Genomic DNA, 22,249 nt, shown 5'->3' with positions numbered 1-22,249 from the left:
TATAAAAGAAGAGATTAGGACATGCAGAGAGATACCAGGGACATATGTGCACAAAGGGAAGACACAGGGAGAAGCTGGCCACCTACAAGCCAAGGAGAGAGGCCTCCGAAGAAACCAACCCTGTGTCCGCCTTAATCTTAGACTCCCAGTGTCCAGAACTGTGAGAGCATATATGTCTGTTGTTTGAACCCCTGGCTTGTGGTGTTTTGTTATAACAGCCCCTGCACACTCACACACTCCCTCTGATAATCTATACCATCTCATATTCCACCTTGCTTCTTCCTCACCAGAATGTCAGCTCTAAATCCTAATAGAAGAGCACAGAATCATGGCATGTGGCTGCTTCCTACTTATCAGCTTACATGTTGAGTTGGCTGTTAAAGAGTTCAGACTCGAGGGTCAGGTCGGTGCTCCGTCATAGTGTAAAACTATGGACATCTCCCCACCCCTTGTCTTCAGAGCTCTTGTCCACATAGACAGTCTGGCAAGAAAGTGAATGGAACGGGGGGAAGCATCACGTGTAGGCAAGAATGCAAGCCAAAGACCAGAGGCGATGGGTTCAAAGATGATGGAGGCCAGAGCTATCTTGAACTAAGAAACAAAGAACTTTTTTTTTCTGAAAGGAACTTCCTTTTTCAAAAATATGATAATTTATAGGACTATGAAACTGGAGGGTTCCAGATAAAACCCCAAAGTTGGCATCATTAATAACAAAGACATGCCCAGTTGACTTAGCTTCTCATTCTATTACACCTAAATGCACCAAAATTATGTCATTGGGTGATGCTACATCCATTTCTCACAGGAAATTATATAATTCAGGCCTCTTGATTATATCTAGAAAGTGGGCAAACTCTCTTTTTAAATGATTGAGGGATTCTGATTAGGAAAAAACATTTGTACTAAACCTCTTTCCTATGGCTAAAGAAGAGTCACACTAACTTATCCTTGTTTCAGGTTCTGGACACAGAGATTTTCTGCTACTGAGATGACAAGACGTGGAGATTCGTTATAGTGGATTTTTCCAATACATGCATAGTCGCATGATACATAGGAAACCCATTTCTTCAAGACATGCTTGTCTATTGTCCGCTAAGCACTGAGGACACAAAGATGAATGAGAGGCAGACTGTCCGCAAGCAGTTATGAGGCGAGTGAACAGCCCCTCACAGTCCTCAAAGGTTCTAACAGCAGCTCCATCACACACGCCCTGTTTGCTTGGAGTAATCATTTAACTTCTTTGAATCTCAACTTGCTTATCTGCAAAATGGGATGACTGAAGCCTCTCTGGCCAGTTTCTGGGTTATTCCTGAGGATCAACTTAGATTAAGTAATTGAGAGTTAAGACTTTGTTGATGGTCAACTCCTGGCTTTCTCAGCTCCCATCGTGGAGACAGAAACATGGCGCCTGTTGGTTTGGCTCTTCCAGTAACAATGGCCTCCAGTTTGCCTTGGATGACTTTGGTCAGCCTTGGTCTACGAGAGCCTATGAGCTGAGAAAAGGATGGCTGAGAGCTGCTTCACTTCCTGCTTCTTCCTCCCCCATGTTCCCTGTGCAGCTCTGCCACCACTTCTGCCGTCACCGTCTAACTGTGGGACAGAAGAGCACGGGTTCTGATCTGAGAGGCAGAGAAGATACATCTTGTTTTTCTGTTGCGTGACAATTTTTTAAAATTTTGTTTTTTTGAGAGACAGAGAGAGACAGCATGAGCAGAGAGAGAGGGAGACACAGAATCTGAAGCAGGACCCAGGCTCTGAGCTAGCTGTCAGCACAGAGCCCGATGCGGGGCTCGAACCCATGAACCGTGAGATCATGCCTTGAGCTGAAGCCAGATGTTTAACCAACTGAGCCACCCAGGTGCCCTGTGTGACAATTTATTAACTTCTCTTTCATCTACTGGAGATGTTTGGAAGAAGGAAAAGTGACCCACCAGTAAACCACTAAATTTAATCAATAAATCACTCAAGAGAAGCAAGATGGATCCGCGACGACCAGAGGACCAGGGTCCCTTCACCCTCAGCACTGTCAGGGGACGCTGGGAGTTCGCACAGTAACTGAATTTTGCGGTTGCGGGAAAGCCAGTTGAAGCCATTTGCCCAAATCACACAGGTCCGTCGGACTCCAAGTTTCAGCCCCATCCATGCTACTGAAACTGCCTCAAGATTGCCTCCAAGTCGCTCATTACTTTTTAGAAGTAGGGTATCCAAGGAAGCCTGGTTTCCGGGTCTAGAACAGAGCACTGCCCACCCGCCATTTTCTGCTCCTCCTATTTTGGGCCCGTAGTTTGAATGATATGCAGACAGACATCTCTCTACCTCAATTCCTGGCCATTCCTGACTCTGGGGCGGTCCAAAGTTAGGATCAGGGAGGAGGACTAGTATCGAAAAGCCTGGGGATCTACATTCTAAGTAACAATTCCGGGCAAACTTGCCTTGTGACCTTGGCCGAGACACTTCACAACCAGATCTTCGTTTCCTAAGAAACGTCTGTGACGTGAGGAAGGTTGAGTTGGGTTTCTCGCTGAAGAGCGGCGGAGACGCAGCCGCAGCCCAGGTGACCTTGCACCCGGTGGCCTCTGTCGGACAGCTGTGTGCACTGTCCGCAGCCCTGCTGGTGGGCAGGAGAGCAGGCGGCTGGCACGCTTCTCCATTCCCTTTCGCCTGTGAGTTGGCAAATCCTCAGAGAATAAGAACGCCTTTTCGTGTAACTCTAATCAAAACACACTTTGAAAGGGGTGTCTGTTGCCAAAAAAATTTATATTTATCCCAAGAAAAATTAGAAACTATTTTTGGATTATCTGCACATGATGGGCCTGCCTTACTGCAGATACACAGGAATTACTTGCATGCAAAGCCCCGTGCTGCTCAGAACATGCGTTGCCCTTCTCCCAAACTCTGCCCTTGGAAAGGAGGCTCTGTATTGCTGCCCCTTCTCCCTGGCGGTTCCAAGTGGGATGAAATGGAGGGGGGAGGCTTCATGCAGATGTGGCTCTGAAATCTAGCTCTGCTACTTCCCAGCTTTGTACCTTTGGGCAAGTGTATAGCCTCTCTGAGCCTCAGTTTGTTCATCTGTAAAATGGGGGTTAAATAACAACTCTGTGCAAGGTCGTTGTCAGGATGCACAGAAAAAAGATCACTGTTTTATGGTCTGTACTCCATCACGGTTATCTTTCTGGTCTTCCCAGGTCTGTTTTGGGCTTAGAATGAGGAGTGCTTCCCCTACGTGTAAGGACAGGGCTGAGAAATTAAGGAAATTTTACTTAATGCCCTGGGGTTTGGGCCAGACAGATCTATCTCCGGGGAGGGAGGTGGTTGTGGACAGGCTGCTGCAGGGCAGGAGATGAAGTCAGATGGTCCTGGGAGCCGGGCGTGTGTCCCAGGCCTAGAGAGCAGACAAGAAAGGATGGCAAATGTTGAGGGATGTGTCTGCTAGCCACGGGAATTCAGAGTTGAAGCGTCACAACACCCTGTCAGCCCAGGGAGGCTGCATGTGGCCCTTGGGGCTCCAGTTTGTAACTCTGACTCAGAGGGATGGAGTCTCAGAGGGGCGCCTTGGCGGCTCAGTCAGTTAAGCGTGACTCTTGATTTCAGCTCAGGTCATGATCTCATGGTTTGTGGGTTCAAGACGCCTGACTCTGCGCTGACAGCGTGGAGCCTGCTTGGGATTCTGTCTCCCTCCCTCTCCCTGCCCCCTCTCCCGTTCACTCTCAATCTCTCAAAACAAACAAAAAAAAACTGTCTCTGAAAAAAAAATTCACCTCCCCTGGAGACAGGTTCTTCCTTTCTTCACTAGGGGCTTCTGGCCTTTCCTAGAGGCGCCATTCCTTTGCCAGCATTTACTGACACAAATCCCGGGGACGAGACAAATGAAAAAAAAAAAAAATACACAAGCGTGGGTGGAGCCAATTACATCGGAAGCAAAGCTTCTGGAAACGGGAATAGCATTTCAAGATGCGTTTATGCTCACATGCTATGTGACAGCGTTGCAACAGGCTACATAAACAAAGACGTGGCTTCTGTCTGGGGTAGACGGGCGGCTGGAGCAGGAGACCTGGACGCTGGATGGTGGAGGTGTCGCATGAGCCCTGAAGGGCTGTGACAGGCAGCCCGTGGGGGGACGGGGCGGGGAGAGGGTCACGGATTTTGCTTGTCTCATGTCTGTTTACTCTCTCCCCTACAGCAATGCTGGAGGCTCTTCTAAGACAGGGCTGTCTCCTGTTTGGCTTTCCTGATTTCCCTGACACTCTGTAACACCTATCTCAGTTTCCTGCTATTTAGGAATCCTCTGGTCATTGAGAAAGTGAGATGCCAGATTCCTCTATCAGTGAGAAGCAAACAGTCTGAGGCGTTTGGGGGAAACAGATAAAGTCTGGGAGACCGGCGTTGGGTCTGAATGAGCCTGCGCAGTCCTGGCGGCTGACAGGTGCCGTCTCAGCCCCTGACAGTGGCGCACGGGGACTTCCTCCTTGGCCCCCGAGGGCTGCCACCCCAGTCCGTAACTGTCCCTAATCAGATATTTCAAAACGACTAAGCAGCAGGACCTCACACGTCAGGATCTCACCAGGAAGCGCTGGGTGGGATTATCAGCAGCCAAAAGGATAAAGCGTGTGGACTCCGCTGTAGAAGGGTGCACCCAGGCTCACGTGGCAAAACGACCGTGAAGCAGTGTTCTCCGTTTGCCCACGTCTCCAGCCTTGTCGCACTGGGTCATGGTGATGATTCCCTCAGCCCCTTAAGGGCCGGTGAGGATGAAACCAGGGAGGGGGAGTCCCATTTCCTGAACACCTGTTATCTGCCGGATGTGAGACAGAAATTCTTTACCTGGGTGAGCTCGTGTGCTCCACAAAGTGCTCCCAGATGGAATGAACGGCAGGCATTTTTGCTCTCATTTTGCACTGGAGGAACAGCTTGCCTGTTTGTGAATTGTGGGGCTGAGCCTTGAACTTGGGTTTGCCCACCGTGTAAGCTTTCTGTGCTACCGAGGGGTCTCCTTGTTCTTGGGAAGGGTTCCTGGGAAACGGACCTGGACATCGTGAGGTGTAGGTACAGGCGGCTTCCTGGGCGCGGTTCAGGAATAATTCCTACAGGGAGCAAGGAAAGCAGGTGGGTCAGGGGAGGGGACAGTTACCCTGACATGGGACTGCAGGGACTAGGCTGACGAAGTCCTGCCTGGGGGTGATATGGAAGGGGCACCAGAAAACTCAGCCAAGATACACAAGGTTTTAACGCAGCATTTAAATAACTTTAAGCTAATATAAAAAAAAAATCCACGATGCACAACATTTGGAATGAAGTCTAAATTTCACCTGCAGGACTGAACTTCAATCTCCTCACCTTAATCCTGGGCCTGTCCAGGTCCGCCTGGGTGTGAAGTTTTGCTAATGATCATGGATTTTTTTTGCATTATGTAAGGAAAACAGCGCGGTAGCATTGTATACGCCCTGATACCCGAGATCTTTGGCGGCCCCTTAAACGTGGCGCCTGACATGAGCCTTTGCTTCCTCTCTACGCTGCCCCGGGTCCTGAGCCCCCAGCAGCTCTGGAGTGGGGGTAGTCCGCTAAAGCTGTCCTCCTTGGGGGGCCTTCTCGTCCCCGTCTCCGAGAAGCAGGCAGGGAATATGCGTGCCCCCTGGGAGGGTCCGAACCGTGTGCAATTCTGTTCGGCTGAGAGCAAGTGCCTGAGCGAGATTCAGCCGAGGTCCACCGCTCCCCAGCACCCCGGGGCTGGGGCTCTGGATGTCACATTACTGTACCCACCACGCTCCTCGACTCAACTTAACTCGAACCCAGGCCTTTCCTGAGCGCGTCTTCTGAACCAGAGGCAGAGCCTGTGATTTGATGAGAACTTCTAGTGCAGGGAAGTGGTCGCGTGTTCCACCTACAAAACGTTTTCCCAATAGAGTCGAGTCTCGTTAAGATTGGAAACACTCCTCCATCTAGCCAAGAAGTCACTGTGTGTCCTTCCCACCTGCAGACGTCCTACTGCTACGGAGGCTGGCGTTTCCGCCCCGTAGGTCACTGGCTTGGGGGAAACTTCTAGTTTCAACAGCGATGGGATCGGAACTGTCTGAACCCATCGGCATCGGCCTCCAACCGCACGGTGACATCCCCGCTGAGAACTAACTTCATTTCCATTGGTTTTCAACACGTTCTCTCAGCGCGGGAGTCTGCTGAAGCCCTGGGTGCTGGGATCCAAGTCGGGATGCCTTCATCTCCCTAGATGCCACCAGGGACTTCATGGGCTTAGGACGGCATGTGGACGTGAACGGATCAAACAACAGGCCAGGTGTGCTGACAGCAGGTGGGGCCAGAGGGGATGGGGAGCTCCCTGATGCTCCTGTTGGAGATGGGGCACCCGGCCCCGAGGGGACAGGACACAAGGTCACCTAGTTGGAGAGTTAGATGGGGTCAACCCTGGGTGAGGGGTGATGAGCTGAGCTGGGCACTCAGATGCTCTACCAAGAGCCAGTGGGGTGAGTGGAAGGTGGGCGGCTCAACTCTCAATGGGCTTTGAAATGGGTTCTCAGCCCCGCCTGGCTGCTGTAACAGAACACCGCATAGACAGAGGGACTTGACCACAACACTTACTTCTCACAGCTCCAGAGGCTAAGAAGTCTGAGATCAAGGCGCTGGAAGATTCCGTACCTGAGCTCCTTGCTGGGTCCTGACGAACACGGCAGAAGGGCCCTCCTTTACGCAGGCACTGAGCCCGTTTGTGATCATGACCTGGGCACCCCAATGGCCCAGCCCCCTAATCCCATCCCGTTAGGAGTCAGGTGTCACACATGAATCCTAAAGGGATTCGAATAGTCGGTCTGCCGTAAGGGGGCCAGAGCTGGAACGCTCAGCTTTCCCAAGCCGCCTGTCAGACCCGCATCATGGCAGACCCTGGAGCCCGGCTGCTCGGGTTCCAGTCCCAGCTCCTCTCCCAGCTAGCTGGGTTGACTTTAGGCAAATTACTTAACCTCTCTGTGCTTCACATCTTTACAGAGAGTAACAATATAGGCCAGTGATTAAAGCAATTTAAAAAGCTCCCTCTTCTCTATTTATGCCCTTCCCTTTCCCACCCCCCTCCTTTTCCTTATCTTTCCCTTTGCTGAGTCTCATATGAAGGTGACCTCTATGTTTTGCTTTATTATTTAAAGTCTGGCATCCCTCTGTGCTTAATTTTAGAAATTTATTTTTTTTAATGTTTTTTATTTATTTTTGAGAGACAGAGAGAGACAGCGCGAGCAGGGGAGGGTCAGAGAGAGGGGGAGATACAGAATCCAAAGGAAGCTCCAGGCTCTGAGCTAGCTGTCAGCACAGAGCCCGATGCGGGGCTCGAACCCGTGATCCGTGAGATCATGACCTGAGCTGAAGCCGGACGCTTACCCGACTGAGCCACCCAGGCGCCCCTCTTCGTGCTTAATTTAAGAGCAGGTAAGGGAAAGTTTCCATATTCTTCTGTTTCAATGTTTTTTTTCATTAGTTGATGGTCTCTGAGTGGGATTTTCCCATGGCTGTGTGGCTGCTAATAGAAAGCCTGTTTCCCATCCTTGACCTCTGTTCTCATTACCTCATCTTTAAGCCTCTATTAGCCTATTCTGGACCCGAAGGCCGCCTAGATTAGGTTTCATGTGGAATGGCCACGTACATGGGGACCCTTCAGCCCATATTGAAAATGGTTCTCCTTTTCATGAGAAATCTTGCATCCATTTTGACATGACTTTGGGAGGGTGCAGATTGGTTCTTTTTTTAAAAAGTTATTTTTGCCTGCGGAACACACCATTTCCACAAATAATGAGCTTCATCCAAAACGCTGCTCTAGGCGGGCAGACTCTGGGCTTGTGAGGCGGTAACTCTTGCCTCTCCCGGTCTTTCCTGGCTTATCGACGTGGAGGAGAAAGGTCATCAGCTCCTGGGGGTAAGTAAGCACGTCGAAAACATGCCGCTCAGCATTGTCATCTGAAAACTTAGTAAAACCCCAGGAAGAAACCAAACAGACAGTTTTTAAAAATCCAGTTGCTGTTGAAGGGTGGGGACTGGCGACTGACAGAGAGCCATGGAAAGTTGCTAAAGCAAAAACAACTTGTGAAAAATGGTGCTACATTCGGATCAGCCAGAGCCCAGAAGCAGAGGCACGAAGCAGTCCCCGTCAAAGAGAAGACACTATTTAACGGAGCGGAACGGAGCCCATTTAAAGACTATTGCCTCAGCTCTAGAATTCATCCGGAGAAAACAGAAATGGGCGGACTAAAGTTCAGTGAATCAGGATTGTGTATTCTAATGCCCAAACACTCAGTAGTTTCAGGCACTGCTAGTAATATTAGCCCTGAGTTAGGGAAATGACTAATCTGATCTGGAACAGAATGGATCTGTGGATAATGCAAAACTGGCAATGAGAAGAGAAGGCCCATCTATCCCTTTAGTCCATCCGGCCATCCATCCTTCCATCATCCATCCATCCATCCATCATCATCTATCCCTCCCTCCATCCCTCTATCGATTGATCCATCCATCCATCCATCATCCACCCACCCACCCACTGGAAACTCACTGCAATGTGCCAGTTGTGGTCATAGGTGACACATATGTGAAAAATCAATCACGACACAGGCAAACAGTTACAACACAATATGGCGAGCCAAGGTGCAGGTAGCTTAAGCTGAACAAAGAAAGCCCACATCCACTTGGAGGAGTCAGTTTTACAGGGAAGACAGGTTTTGTGCTGAAATATTGAGGCTAAACAGGAGTTTATCAGATTCACGGTGCTTCTCTACCCAGAATGCCTCCTCTCCTTGACCCCTGGGAGATCTGGAGGCACGAGATAACCCTGTGTGTGTGGCCTGGGGGTGGGGGTGGGGGCTGCACTGCTGAAGCACAAACCACCAGGGCAGCAGTTTTAAGGACCACAGACCTTTCTGAGAATCTGACGGACGTTCTCCCACTGCGAATATACAAATACACACACCTTGACATGCAGTTTCCAGAGGTTTCTGAACCTATTTATGCACATCAGGTTGTGCGCCTCTCGGCATAGGGGTGAAGAGGAGGAGGTGGAAAAACCCAAGAGGAAGACCCTTTCCTGTCCATGTCAGGAACCTGCCTACTGGAGGGGCGCCTGGGGGGCGGGGCTCAGTCAGTTAAGCGTCTGACTTCGGCTCAGGTCATGATCTCATAGTTCGTGAGTTTGAGCCTCACGTTGGGCTCTGTGCTGACAGCTCAGAGCCTGGAGCCTGCTTCAGATTCTGTGTCTCCCTCTCTCTCTCTCTGCCCCTTTCCCGCTTGTCCTCTCCCATTTCTCAAAAATAAACCTTGTACTCTGTCTCTCTCAAAAACAAATAAACATTAAAAAAAAAAAAAAAAAGGAATCTGCCTAGTGGAGGGAGTGTGGAATAGGCAGACACTCAAAACAAACCCCCAAAAAGTTGAGCTCAGAAACAGAGACTTGTAAAGTGGTCAGGGTGGGGGAGGAGGGAAGTAGGTGGAGACGGTTAAGAGTAAGACAGTAGAATTTAACGTATAACATGACGACTGATAACGTTGTGAAACTTGCTAAGAGAATAGAACTTGCATGTTCTCACCAATAAATCATACATAAATGAGAGGATGCGCTACTTAGCTGGATGAGGTGAATCCTTTCACGATACATACATCTATCAAATGACCACATCGTATATTTAAATATCTTACAATTTTGTCAATCATGCCTTTATAAATAAATCTGGGGGGAGGGACACTTAAAAAACGCTACTGGAGCCTTAGTCTTAGAGTCTGTCGTTGACAGTGGTTTCAGTCAATGGTTTTGTGACCAGCATGCACTTCCTTCCAGAGAATGTAAGTAATGGACACAGTTATTCCCAAATAACTCCTTTATTGTTCATCATTATGTATTTTGGTGTGAAAGAACCGCTCTGAGTATCATGTATTAAAATTGAAAGGGGGCACCTGGCTGGCTCAGTCAGTGGAGCGTGCGACTCTTGATCTTGGGGTTGTGAGTTCGAGCCCCACGTTGGGTAGAGAGATTCCTTAAAATAAAAAGTCACTTGAAGACTCTGCATCATCATGAGACTATACCATGGGCTTTCTTGGCTTCTTTGTTTCTGGAAAAAGCACAGGAGAAGACTCTTACCTGTATTTTAGAGACTAAGCACTTACCATTTGTTACAGGTCATGAATTCGGTGCATCCTTTTCAAACACGCAGGTTATTTTTTATGTCCAGCATTGAGCAAGCATTCATCAAGGCTTTTGTAGGCTACAGCGCTGAGTTCAGACAAGCTGGTGCTGCCGGAAGATAAGAAAAGGTGCACTGCAGGCTCTGTATATGGAAGAGAACCCTGGGCTCCCTTCGAGAGTCACAACTCTCAGCCTCTATTGTGGCTCACAATTGCCTTGTGACCACCGTCTGGCCAATGAGAAATCATGGAAGTGTCGTCTAGGATTCCTGGGACATCACCCCAAAGAGAGGGACCACACCTCCCCCACTTCCTCTCTCCTCCTACTTGGGATGCAGTTGTAATGGACGGTAGCCTGGCAGCTCTCTAGGACCATGAGGTAAATGTGGAGTCTGGAAGCCACATGCTCAATGTGGCAGAGGAAACCATCAAGGTCTGGGTCCCTGACGACATTGTGGTGCTGCCACACCAGCTGCAAGCCTCCCCCTGGACTCTTTTCAGGGACAGGCCACTAGGATGAGGGTTCTTTAGTTTTAGCCACAAAACACGACTCCCACTGATTCATCTTCCGCCCTGCTCTGCCTGCAGAGATCTGTCTCCACACCTAGGGAGACAATCTCTTCAGCTCCATGTTTTTGGGGGAGTAATCATCCATGGTTTGTCTTCCTGACTGGCAGCTGTCAGAGCATATCGGGCATTCCACAGCCTATGGCATCAGAAGGTCGTGGGTCATTAGCCCCATGGAAAGTTCCAGCTGGCACAGTTCAAATACGGCTGTGATGATGCTCCTGTAAGAGCTAAGTGAATCTCCAAAGCTTGGCCTTTGATCCACCATTTATCAAAATCTTCTCTTTGTACCTGGCCTACCGAATAATGGATCTTAAGTTGTCTCTCTTTTGTAAATATCCTGGATGTGAGAAGCACAGCCCGTTTTCTTTTTCAGTTATGATCTGACTCTTATGACTATTTGACTTTTCTGTGTCAAAAAACAAACACAGAACAAACCTTAAACCGTAGCCAGGTCTGCAGAAAAAAAAAATTTCTTTTCCCTCTAACCCTGAATGTTTTTTCAGTGACTCCTTTTGGAATGTTATTTTGAACTCACAAAGGTTCTTAAAAAAAAAAAAAAACAGAACCCTAGTATATTTCTTTTAAGCATCCCTTGAGAAAGTCAGATTTAAACTTAGCCAACGCGTTGGCTTTTTAAAAGCACTTGCTTAAAATAGTCAATGTAAATCTTGGTGGGAAATCTGTAAGGTGCCCCGAATGGACAGAAATAGAAAATGTTAATGGAAATGCCATTTGTGAAGACGCTGTGACGGCCCCATTCAGATGGGCCCAATCAGAAAAGACGGGAATTTGCAAACTATTCCAGTGTGAGTCTGACTTTAGGAGCCCTGGAGAGGGGAGAAAAATAGGAAGCCAGTGGAAGAAAGTCAGAGAGCAGACGATTATAAAATTGTTTGGACAGAAATGACTCCTAGGTACGCACGCGGACACATTACTAAGGCATGGTTATTTGCTAACCCTTTTATGGTGCAACCTCCTCTTTCAAAGATCACAAGGATTATTAAGTGAATCACCCTGGTGGGTCTGCGAGGCTTGGCCGGACGTCCAAGGTCAGCAGACGAGTGAAGTCTCAGAGGGCGGGATAGAATCCCGGGGGGCAAAGGTCTCTGTGTTGGCTTTATCGATGAGTACCCAAGGTTTGGATGGGTATAAAATGGGGCAGTGCCAGCATGGTGTGACCTGGGAACGCTTCTGTGGGGGCACAGGGAGATTTTTCACCCCCAAATCCTATTCCAGATACCCCCAAACCACTGCAAACAAAAGAAGAAAATCATATAACTTGACATAAACAGGTATTTTTAGTCTTATTTTGAGGGTATTTAAAAGTATCCATGGAAGGAAGAATAAGATAAAAACAGAGAGGGAGGCAAACCAGAAAAGACCTAAGTTAAGTACAGAGAAGGAGCTGAGGGCTGCTGGGGGGCCGGTGGGCATCAAGGAGGACACCTGTAGGGATGAGCACTGGGTCTTGTAAGTGATGAATCACTGGGTTCTACTCCTGAAACCGATACTACACTGCATGTTAACTAGCTTGAATTTAAATAGACAGATAAATAAATAAATCAATTAAAGGAGAAATATGAAAAAAAGTCTATGGAAATGCAATGTGAAACACGTCTCCTCCTACGCTCCTTTCCTTAGCACTTCTGCTCTCCAGACCTGCAGAGTCCCCTTGAATCATAGCCTCCCCCCACCCCAAGTATTCTATTCTGCCAGAGTAGTTACCAGCCTAGGCGTCTTTATGATATGCCACATTGCTATATTTATTGTTAGGCTCATTGACGACTCTCAGTCTTATTTAATAGCACCAGGCAGATTTAAAAACTTTTTTTTTAAACATTTATTTATTTTTGAGGGAGAGACAGAGCATGAGCAGGGGAGGGGCAGAGAGAGAAGGAGACACAGAATGGGAAGCAGGCTCCAGGCTCTGAGTGGTCAGCATAGAGCCTGATGCGGGGCTCGAACCCATGAACCGCGAGATCAAGATCTGAGTCAAAGTTGGATGTTTAGCCGACAGAGCCACCCAGGCGCCCTGCACCGGGCAGGTTTTTAGACCATTAATGAACACTGTGGTTCTGAATTATGATCCCACCAAGAGTCCAAGCCTTTTTGTTAGTGGCACCCTCTACTTAGAGCACCAGAGCTCCCCATCAGCCCAGTCGTGCCACATTATTCCTGTCTCTTTTCGTTTGTGAGAGTGTCCTAGTTTGTGTGATCGATTTTAGGAGCACCCTCTCCCAGGGGATACAAGGGACACCTGGCTCTGTGGTTCCGACTCGGTTCAGAGGTTGGAACGGGGTTATGAGCACACCTGCTCTGGGTCCACTGGTGTTGGCTGTTATCAGAGAGGTAGGTCATCAAGTTCAAGCTCAATGTGGGGATCTCCCTCGAGGATACCACTGATGTGGTCCCTCAACCTCGCTTGGGGAGGCAGCCCTGCTTAGCTCTGAATATTCTTCTTCAGACTCGGTTGCAATCATCCTGCAGGCGCACAAGCATCTGGTCCCCTGCCTCACGACCCTTCTGATGTAATTACAGGAGTCCAGAGGACAGGCTCGAGGGTCACAGGAAATCACTTGCTCCCCACCTTTCTCTGGATTCTCCCCCGAGGGCTGAGAGGAGGCAAGGCTCTGAGTCCCACAGCACCACGATGGCTTGTCTGGGTGACTGGTGTCGCGTGCTCTCCTTTAGCACTCGATGGCCACTGAGGGCATGGGGTTGAGTCTGGCGCTTGATTTATCTCATCTTCCGAACCTCAGGAGGATGCACCTGCCAATTAAAGTGACTTGGACCTCCGAGGGCAGGTGCTATCGCTTCCCTAGGCTCTTGTGTCCCTGGACAGAGCCATCTTATGTACTTTCTTACATTCCCTGGAACCTCCTTCCTCAGCTGACTCCAGAAACGCCTTTGGGGCTGCATTTTCTTTTTTCTTTTTAAGTTTTTTTTTTAATGTTCATTTATTTATTTTGAGAGAAAGAGAAAGTGCTCAAACAAGGGAGGGGCAGAGAGAGAAGGAGAGAGACAGAATCCCAGGCAATGAGTAGAGCCCGACTTGGGGCTCAAACTCACAAACCGTGAGATCATAACCTGAGCTAAAATCAAGAGTTGGATGCTTAACTGACTAAGCCACCCAGGTGCCTCTGGGGTCACATTTTCTAACACTTCCTGTTCTCTGCATTTCTTCTGTGCTATAGTCTGGACCATGACATTGTCTCTTCCGTGTTCAAAGAATGTTCTTGGAGCATTCCTTCTGTGGGAGGTTTTGGGGTTATACCTAGTGAACAAGACAGGAGCACTCATGCCCATGGCCCTTACTTTGGGGGAGGCATTGGGGTCAAGCCTGAGCAAATGATCTGTGGGTTCATCTTCATCAAAGCCCACAGAGCTGGAGAAACTGGACAGGAGTAACTTTAAATGGAGAGTTGCAAGCTCTTTTGCTTTACAACATTTCCTGCATCTTCAGTGAGATGTAACTGACACACACACACATATATACAACACTGTGTAAGGTTAAGGTATATACTACGTACTGATTTGGGACACTTCTATAGTGCAACATGATTACCACCCCAGCATTAGCTGACACCTCCATTATGTCACATAATTTCCATTGCGTTTCTGATTTAAGATCGACTCTCTTAGCGACTACTATGGATATGACATAGAATTGTTAACTGTAATCACCATGCTGTGTGTGACATCCTCAGAGCGGGTTCACCTTCTAACTGGAAGTTTGCACCTTTGGTCCAATATCTACTTTCTCCCCCACTCCCCGCCCTTAGCCCCTAGAAACCCCTACTTCACTCTCTATTTCTAGGAGTTTCACTTTCTCAGATTCTGTGTTTAAGTGGAATCATACAGCATTTTCTTCCTCGGTCTGTCTTATTTCGCTTAGTGTAGTGCCCTCAAGTTCCATCCATGTTGTTGCAAATGGCAGGGCTGCCTTCATTTTTATGGCTGAATAATATTCCATTGTTAACATATACCCCACTTAAAAATCCATTCATCCATCAATGGGCACTTGGGGTGTTTCCATGCCTTGGCTACTGTGAATAATGTTGCCGTGAACATGTGAGTGCATCTCTTTGAGATGGTGACTCATTCCCTTCGGATACGTGCCACAGTCGCGATGCTGGATCGTGCAGTATTTATAATTTTCATTTTCTGAGCACCCTCCATACTGCTTTCCAGGGGCCGCGCCGGTTTGCATTCTCACCAGTAGCTCACGAGGGTGCTCTTTCCTCCACGTGTCCTCACCAACATGTGTTATTTCTCATCATTTTGATGACGGCCATTCTGCCCAAGCGTGAGGTGACATCTCACTGTGCTTTCGATTTGCAATTTCCTGATGATGAGTGATGTTGGGCATCTTTTCACTGTGTTACAACTTTTAGTTAATGCTAATTATTAATGACAACTTTAATGAAAGAAAAAAAACTCTTTAAGGGCACCTGGGTAGCTCAGTCAGTGAAGCGTCTGACTTCGGCTCGTGTCATATCTCATGGTTCATGGGTTTGAGTCCCGCATGGGGCTCTGTGCTGACAGCTTGGAGCCTGGAGCCTGCTTCGGATTCTGGGTCTCCCTCTCTCTCTGTCTGTCCCTCCCTTGCTTGTGCTCTCTCTATGTCTCTCAAAAATAAATAAATGTTAAGAAAAAAACCTTTCAACTAATCACCCTAACAAAATCCGTTTTTGTCACCTTAAATCTTTTTACCTTTCTAATTCACTTCAGTGCTATTGTACACACATTTTGGTATTTTGCTTTATGCACAGGGATATGGACGTGTCAATAGACAGAATTTGTTCCCTGATTTCTCTCCTAAGCTCTGTGAGCTTCCTGAACAGGAGGGCTTCAGCTTTTGGTTGTTTAGTCCCCCCGCCCCCCCAGACTTTTTGTCCCTGGTTGAGATTCCTCAGCTGCTTGCATACCTCAGTCTAACTTGCCTAAGAAAATGCAAAGATAAGGAAAGCTCTAACCCATTTCCTCAGATTTCTCTGAGTGGGTTCTGGATAGCGCTGTTTGGAAACCTACTTCTGATATCGTTGTCAAAGGTGTCAGCTGTCCAGAAAGCCGCGAGAGAAAATAACACCGAGATTAGCAAAATGCAGATGGCAAAATGCAGATGGCCACCGCGAACCTTACTCAAGGACAAGGGTGGGGTGAGGGCAAGCAGTGCTTTGCTGGCCAGGTAGGACCCAGAAATTTTATTCTTGTAATTTCTCTTGGTAAAAAAAAAGTTTATTTTTGAGAGAGAGACAGAGCACAAGCAGGGGAGGGGCAGAGAGAGAGGGAGACACAGAATCTGAAGCAGGCTTCAGGCTCCCAGCTGTCAGCCCAGAGCCCAATGCAGGGCTCGAACCCACAAACCATGAGATCATGACCTGAGCCGAAGTCGGACACTTAACTGACAGAGCCGCCCAGGCGCCCTGTGCTTGTAATTTCTCATTAGTGGCGATCACCACGGGGCCAGAGGAAGATGACAGGCTCAGTCCTGAGGCCAGAGTGAGAGCCTTCACCTCCTTTCACTTCTTTCTCATCATCGAGATAAATCTCGTCTTTTGTTCTGAGGAACAAACAAATCGGAAGCCATGCATAGTTGAGGAACTTGGTGCCCCTGAGCATCAAAGAGATGCTGCACTGTGCGTCATCCTTAGGACAAGTGGAGAGACTCCCAAGGTCAAGAATTTGGAGGCTGCACACGCGTCTGGAGATTTACGGCTCCATTTCCGGGACCTGGGCAGTCTGTATTTCTGTCTTCCTGGAAGGCTGTTCCCTCACGTGTTGGCAGACTCCCTCTCTCATTCCACTCATGTCTCTGCCCCACAGTCATCTTCGCACAAGATCGTCCTGATTTCTGCATCTACAACAGCCTCCTCCGGCCCCGAAACGCCTCGGACTTTGCTGCCCAACGTGACGGTCACTGCCACACGCAGCAACTGAGCACTTGAGATGGGACCGGTGCCACTGAATTTCTAACTGCCTGTCACTTGAACTGAAACTTCAGAACTGAAGGAGTATAAAAGATTTTCCTGTCAGCTGTGTTGTTTGATGGGACCACAGACTGGACGTTAGCCATTCAAACTTTAGCCTCCGAACTGATGCATACTCTAGGTGTAACAAACATTTGAGTTTCAGAGAATTCTTAATGACTTTGGAAGATTTAGTAGGAAAAAAGCAGTCATGAGAAATATCTCAAGTATCTGTGGTATTTTTAATAAAGACAAATGCTGCGTGATTTCACTTACAAGTGTGAAATCTAGAAGAACAAACAAGGTCCAGCACGGAGCCTCAGTGCAAGGCTCGAACTCATAACCCTGAGAGCAAGACCCGAGCTGAGATCAAGAGTCGGATGTTCAACCAACTGAGCCACCGGGGTGCCCCCAGATGCATAAATACAGAGAACAACCTGGTGGCTGCCAGAGAGGAGGGAGTGGGAGGGGATTTGGTGAAGGGGAGGAGGGGGTACAATCTTCCCGTTAGAAAATCAGTAAGTCACAGAGACGTACAGCAGAGAGGAAACAGCCAGTGGTCTTTTAATAACTATGGGTGGTGACAGATGGTTGGTGCCTATACCCCTGACACTGATGTAACATTGTGTAGCAACTATGTTTCAATTTAAAAAACAGCCAGTGTAGCGACGCCTGGGGGCCTCCATTGTTAAGCATCCAATTTCGACTCAGGTCATGATCTCACGGTTTGTGGGTTCCAGCCCCACGTCGGGCTCTGTGCTGACAGGTCAGAGCCTGGACCCTGCTTTGGACTCTGTCTCCCTCTTCTCTCTGCCCTTCCCTGCTCACACATGCACTCTCTCTCAAAAACAAACAAACATTAAAAAAAAAACACCCAGCAAATGTAAAACATGGGGAGAAACATTACTTCAAGAAGTATTCTGAAGGCTATTTGGAATTTTCAGGCTGACCTGAATAAATAATTTGAAAATGAAAAAAAAAAACCAATGTTTATATTCATTATGCGTTGATGGTATTTTGGATATATTCAGTTTTATAAAACATGTATTAAAATTAATTTCACAACTTTGTTTTACTCTTCAGAAAATTTTTTAAATGTTTATTTTTGAGAGAGAGCGAGCGAGTCTGAGCAGGGGAGGGGCAGAGAGAAGGACACAGAGGGTCCAAAGTGGGCTCCACGTTGACCTCACAGAGCCCGATGCAGGGCTCAAACTCACGAACTGTGAGATCAAGACCTGAGCTGAAATCAAGAGTTGGGCACTTAACCAACTGAGCCACCAAGGTGCCCCCTCTTTTTTAAAAATGTGACTGCTAGATGGGGTGCCTGGGTGGCTCAGTCGGTTAAGCCTCCGACTTCAGCTCAGGTCATATCTCACATTCGTGGGTTCGAGCCCCGCGTCAGGCTCTGTGCTGACAGCTAGCTCAGAGCCTGGAGCCACTTCTGGTTCTGTGTCTCCTTCTCTCTCTGCCCCTCCCCCTCTCATGCTCTGTCTCTCTCTGTATCAAACATAAATAAAACATTAAAAAAATAGAATAATACAGCTTTAAAAAAATAAATAAAAATGTGACTGCTAGAAATGAAAACCATCTATTGGACAATGTGGCTTTATACCTTTACCTTTTTACTTCCTACATTGTAGTTTTTAATAAAGTCTATATCAGACAACACCAATACTTTGCATCATTTGTTTATGGTTTCCTTATGTAGGAGGCTCACGAGGGTGTTACATTTTCTCAGGCACCAATATTGGAACGCTTCCCGAGACAGACGCAGGAGGCGTATAGCATCCCCTCGGATTCCCACTAGAGGCAAATACGCTGGATTTGGTCCCAAGTAGTGAACAAATACGGACAGTTGCTAAGCCCAAGAGTGGGTGTGTGATAAGCAATGGGAAGCTTGGAATCAATCAGATTTCTCGAACGTTTTGCCCAAACATTTTGTTTTATGTTTGGAGATCTGAGGTTGAGGACCTTCTTTAGTGTCCAACCTATGGGAGGACGTTTCTTTCTGAAATAAAATTATAGAAGTGTAATGAAACTATTTGATAGACTATAACTAAGGGGGATTGCTCCTTAAAAATGGCAGTGAGTTCACATCGGCCTAAAGTCAAGGGCGGCCATGTGTACACAGCTGCCCATACACTTCATAGAAAGAGAGCGTTCGGGTCTCGTTTTACCTGTAGGTTCACATGTATCATGTACAAATACATTTGGAATAACTCAGCTAAAAGTGAGAAGGAAGGCGTAATGATGTATTAATGGAGGCCGCTCTGAAGGCTGGCTGGAGAGAGGCCAGCGTACGGCGGTCTGCTTGCTCAGTGCTCTCCCTGATACACTGGACACCAGCAACTGTCGCAGTGTCTGTGCGCACGGAGAGACAGGGACTTAGAGAAATCTGCACTGTGCTTTCCTCCCAACCGTTCATTCAGGAGACGTGTCTTGAGTGCCTTGCACGCGGCCTGCATTGTTCTACCTGCTGAGGCCGTGGCAGTGGAAAAACACGGTCCCCACTTGCATGGAGGGCACGTAAAATGGCTGCTTCTGCAGAGCGCAAGCCAAGGTGGACTCGGAAGCCAAGAGGACAGAAGGTGACGGGTGTCCTTTCAGAACTGGAGCCCTGGGCTTGGGCCTTTCCTTCACCTGCTTTCTGTGAGCTTCTGAGGGTGTGTGTCCGTGTGTCTGATGCTCTGAGACCTGGAAAACACTGTTGCAGGGGGTGAGGGAGCAGAGAATGATACAGAGGCTTCAGCTTGTCAAAAGTCACTGCTGAATTGTGTCAGAGAGCCCAAGAGCAAGAAGAGGTCATCATGGAAATGTGTAGGGAAAAAGTAGGGCTTCTGCCCTTGCACTTGACCTATTACTGACTCTCAGACACGGAGCTAGGACTGAGCAGTCAGAGCCTTCCAGGCGCCTGGAGCAGGTTTATTAATGGGATAAACAAGAGTGAAGGTTAGAAACGGAGATTTAGCCCAGTGAAATGGCAGAACGTAGTCTGTTATTTACATGTCTTATGCCTTTTTCCTTTTCCGTCCAAAAACGACATGTAAATTTCCATATTACCTTACAATTTATAAAGCCCACACTCATGCACTATCTTCTGCGTGGGCCGTTTTGTATATACTAGCTTTCCCTGCCACTGGATCATTTATACTTCGTGTGAAATTTAATTCATTCTACTTCTAAATAATTATATTTCCTTGTATAATACACGAAATGATTTTTAATGGCTGAAGAAAAGCCAAATTCGTGTTTCGGCGATCCTAGTCTCCCTCTTTCTTTTAAAAATAAAACCCTTTTTGTTATGGGAAGTTTCAAATATATACAAAAGTGGACAGAGTGGCATAGTGAATCCTCATGTACCTGTCACATGTCCCCAACAAGTACTCGTGGCCAGCCTACCTCATTCCTGTTCCCATCTTTAGTCCCGCAGACAATTCTGGAGCAAATTTCAGACACATACCAGTCTGTCCCTATTGACAGTTGATTCTTGTTATTTGTGGTAGTTATGTGCTTTAAAGTTTCGTGAACACCAAAATAGCAAATCCCTAGTCATTGCTCTTGAGTGAATACAGGCTTATGTTCCTAAGAGCCTCTGGTCACAACATTTTGGTCAACCGATTAATACACACTCTTGTTCCATGTGTGCCTCTGTTTCAAGACATCTTACTTAATATACGTTGTTGATTCGTTAACATTGGACTTGCGGCCAATGGCACTGTAACTCATGCCTCGATGGACTTTGATCTAACGCTTACCTTTTCTGTAAGGCAGAAAATAGCCAGTCCGTATGCAAATTTCCCTGTTTCATATTTTTTTTCATGTGGAGTTTATCTGAATCTCCCATTTTTAACGTTGTTGTTGTTGTTGTTGTTTTATAGAAGCACTTGTGTGGCTCAGTTGCTTGAGCGTCTGACTTTGCTTCAGGCCATGATCTCCCAGTTCGTGGGTTTGAACCCTGCATCAGGCTCTGTAATGGCAGCTCAGAGCCTGGATCCTGCTTCAGATTCTGTGTCTCCCTCTCTCTCTCTGCCTCTCTTTCAAAAATAAACATTACGAAAGAAAATTTTTAGAAAATAAAGGCTTTTAAAAATTTATTTTGAAAAAGAGAGAGGGAGTGCAGGGGAGGGGCACAGAGAGAAGACAGAGAATCCCAAGCAGGCTCCATGCTGTCAGTGCAGACCTTGACATGGGGCTCAATCCCATGAACTGTGAGATCATGACCTGAGCTGAAATCAGGGGTCAGTTGCTCAATGGACTGAGCCACCCACGTGTCCCTGTCTCACTCTCCTCTTAAAGATTTGTCAGTGCGGTCAACTGGCCTCAACTTTCCCCTTTGTTCCAGAAATGACTGAACACCCTTCGCAGATTGGTCCATCAAAGCCTCGAGCCAGGGAACGTTAGAGCGGCTCATCTCCGGGTGTCCACCATTTCCTGCGCTCCGTCTAACGTCTCCTAGCTGCGTACATTCAGCAGAAATTCCTCAGAACTGTCTGCATGTGGATACTGCCCTTTCCAATTTCTCAAAGCCAATGCAGCCTTTTTGCTAATTTGTCTTATTGGAGAACAGCAATTCTACGAACATTTGGAAGGGGAGGGGGATTAAAAAGATGTGCTTAACAAGTCATCCTCAACAGAAAACGTTTAGTTTTAAAAGATTTCCAGTCCCCTTCCTTTTACAACCAGTAAAAGAGGCTTATACACTTAAGAGACAACAGAAGCACACATCCTTTAGAGGACTGTTCAGTCGTCTGATTTCTAGATGCAACTGAGAATTCATTCATTGAAAAAAAGTTTATTCTACAAAGATTTCTTGAGCACCTACTGTGTACCAAGTTCTATATTAGATGCCAGAGGTATAGAAAGGCATAGGTGTGCTTCTCACAGTCTACACAGAAGGAGAGTCACACATAGGGCTTATGAGGCACAGTGGGATCCATCCGGAGCCAACAAGGGACACAGAGGAATCCGGGTGCAAAGGATTCTGGGAGCAGAGGAAGGTGATTCTTCCCGCCTGGGGCTCTACTGTTCGGAAAGCTTCGTGAAGAAGGCAAATGAATAGAAGATACAGGTTGTGTTTGGCAACTAATGGACAGTCTGGTGCCTCTGGATCATAAAGACACAGCCACAAGCTTGAAGAGAAGGCTGCTATGCAATAATGAACCATATGAGGACTTGGGGCTTTATTCCCGTAAGGAGTAGAATCCCACCGATAACCTGAAACATAGTATTGTGGCATGACTGGAAGTTCAATGAAACAAGGAATAGCAACCAAGTGAGTCATTCCAGAATGACAGAGTATAGAAAAGACTAGATTCAAATGAATTCCAAATCAAGACCAAAATTTAAAAGTGTTTCAGGTATGAGGGATGCCTGGGTGGCTCAGTCAGTTAAGTGTCTGACTTTAGCTCAGGTCATGATCTCATGGTCTGTGGTCCGTGGGTTCAAGCCCCACATCGGGCTCTGTGCTGACAGCTCAGAACCTGGGGCCTGCTCCGGATTCTGTGTCTCTGGCTCTCTGCCCCTCCCCTACTCATGCTCTGTCTCTTTCTCTC

General features: G+C 47.5%; 1 protein-coding gene across 1 annotated transcript in view; it reads right to left on the bottom strand.

The window, feature by feature from the left end:
- MYOCD (myocardin) overlaps positions 1-22,249 on the bottom strand; it is a 198,061-nt gene that overhangs the window by 124,869 nt on the left and 50,943 nt on the right. Inside the window, exon 3 of the mRNA XM_029928844.1 lies at positions 10,141-10,267. Within this exon, the coding sequence (XP_029784704.1) occupies positions 10,141-10,157 (17 nt within the window). The 5' untranslated portion in view covers positions 10,158-10,267. The remainder of the gene's footprint in view (positions 1-10,140; positions 10,268-22,249) is intronic.

Source organism: Suricata suricatta, chromosome 17 (genome assembly GCF_006229205.1).
Source record: "Suricata suricatta isolate VVHF042 chromosome 17, meerkat_22Aug2017_6uvM2_HiC, whole genome shotgun sequence".
Taxonomy (NCBI): domain Eukaryota; kingdom Metazoa; phylum Chordata; class Mammalia; order Carnivora; family Herpestidae; genus Suricata; species Suricata suricatta.
Note: the sequence above shows the minus strand (reverse complement) of the source record. Positions and strands in the feature narration are given on the sequence as shown.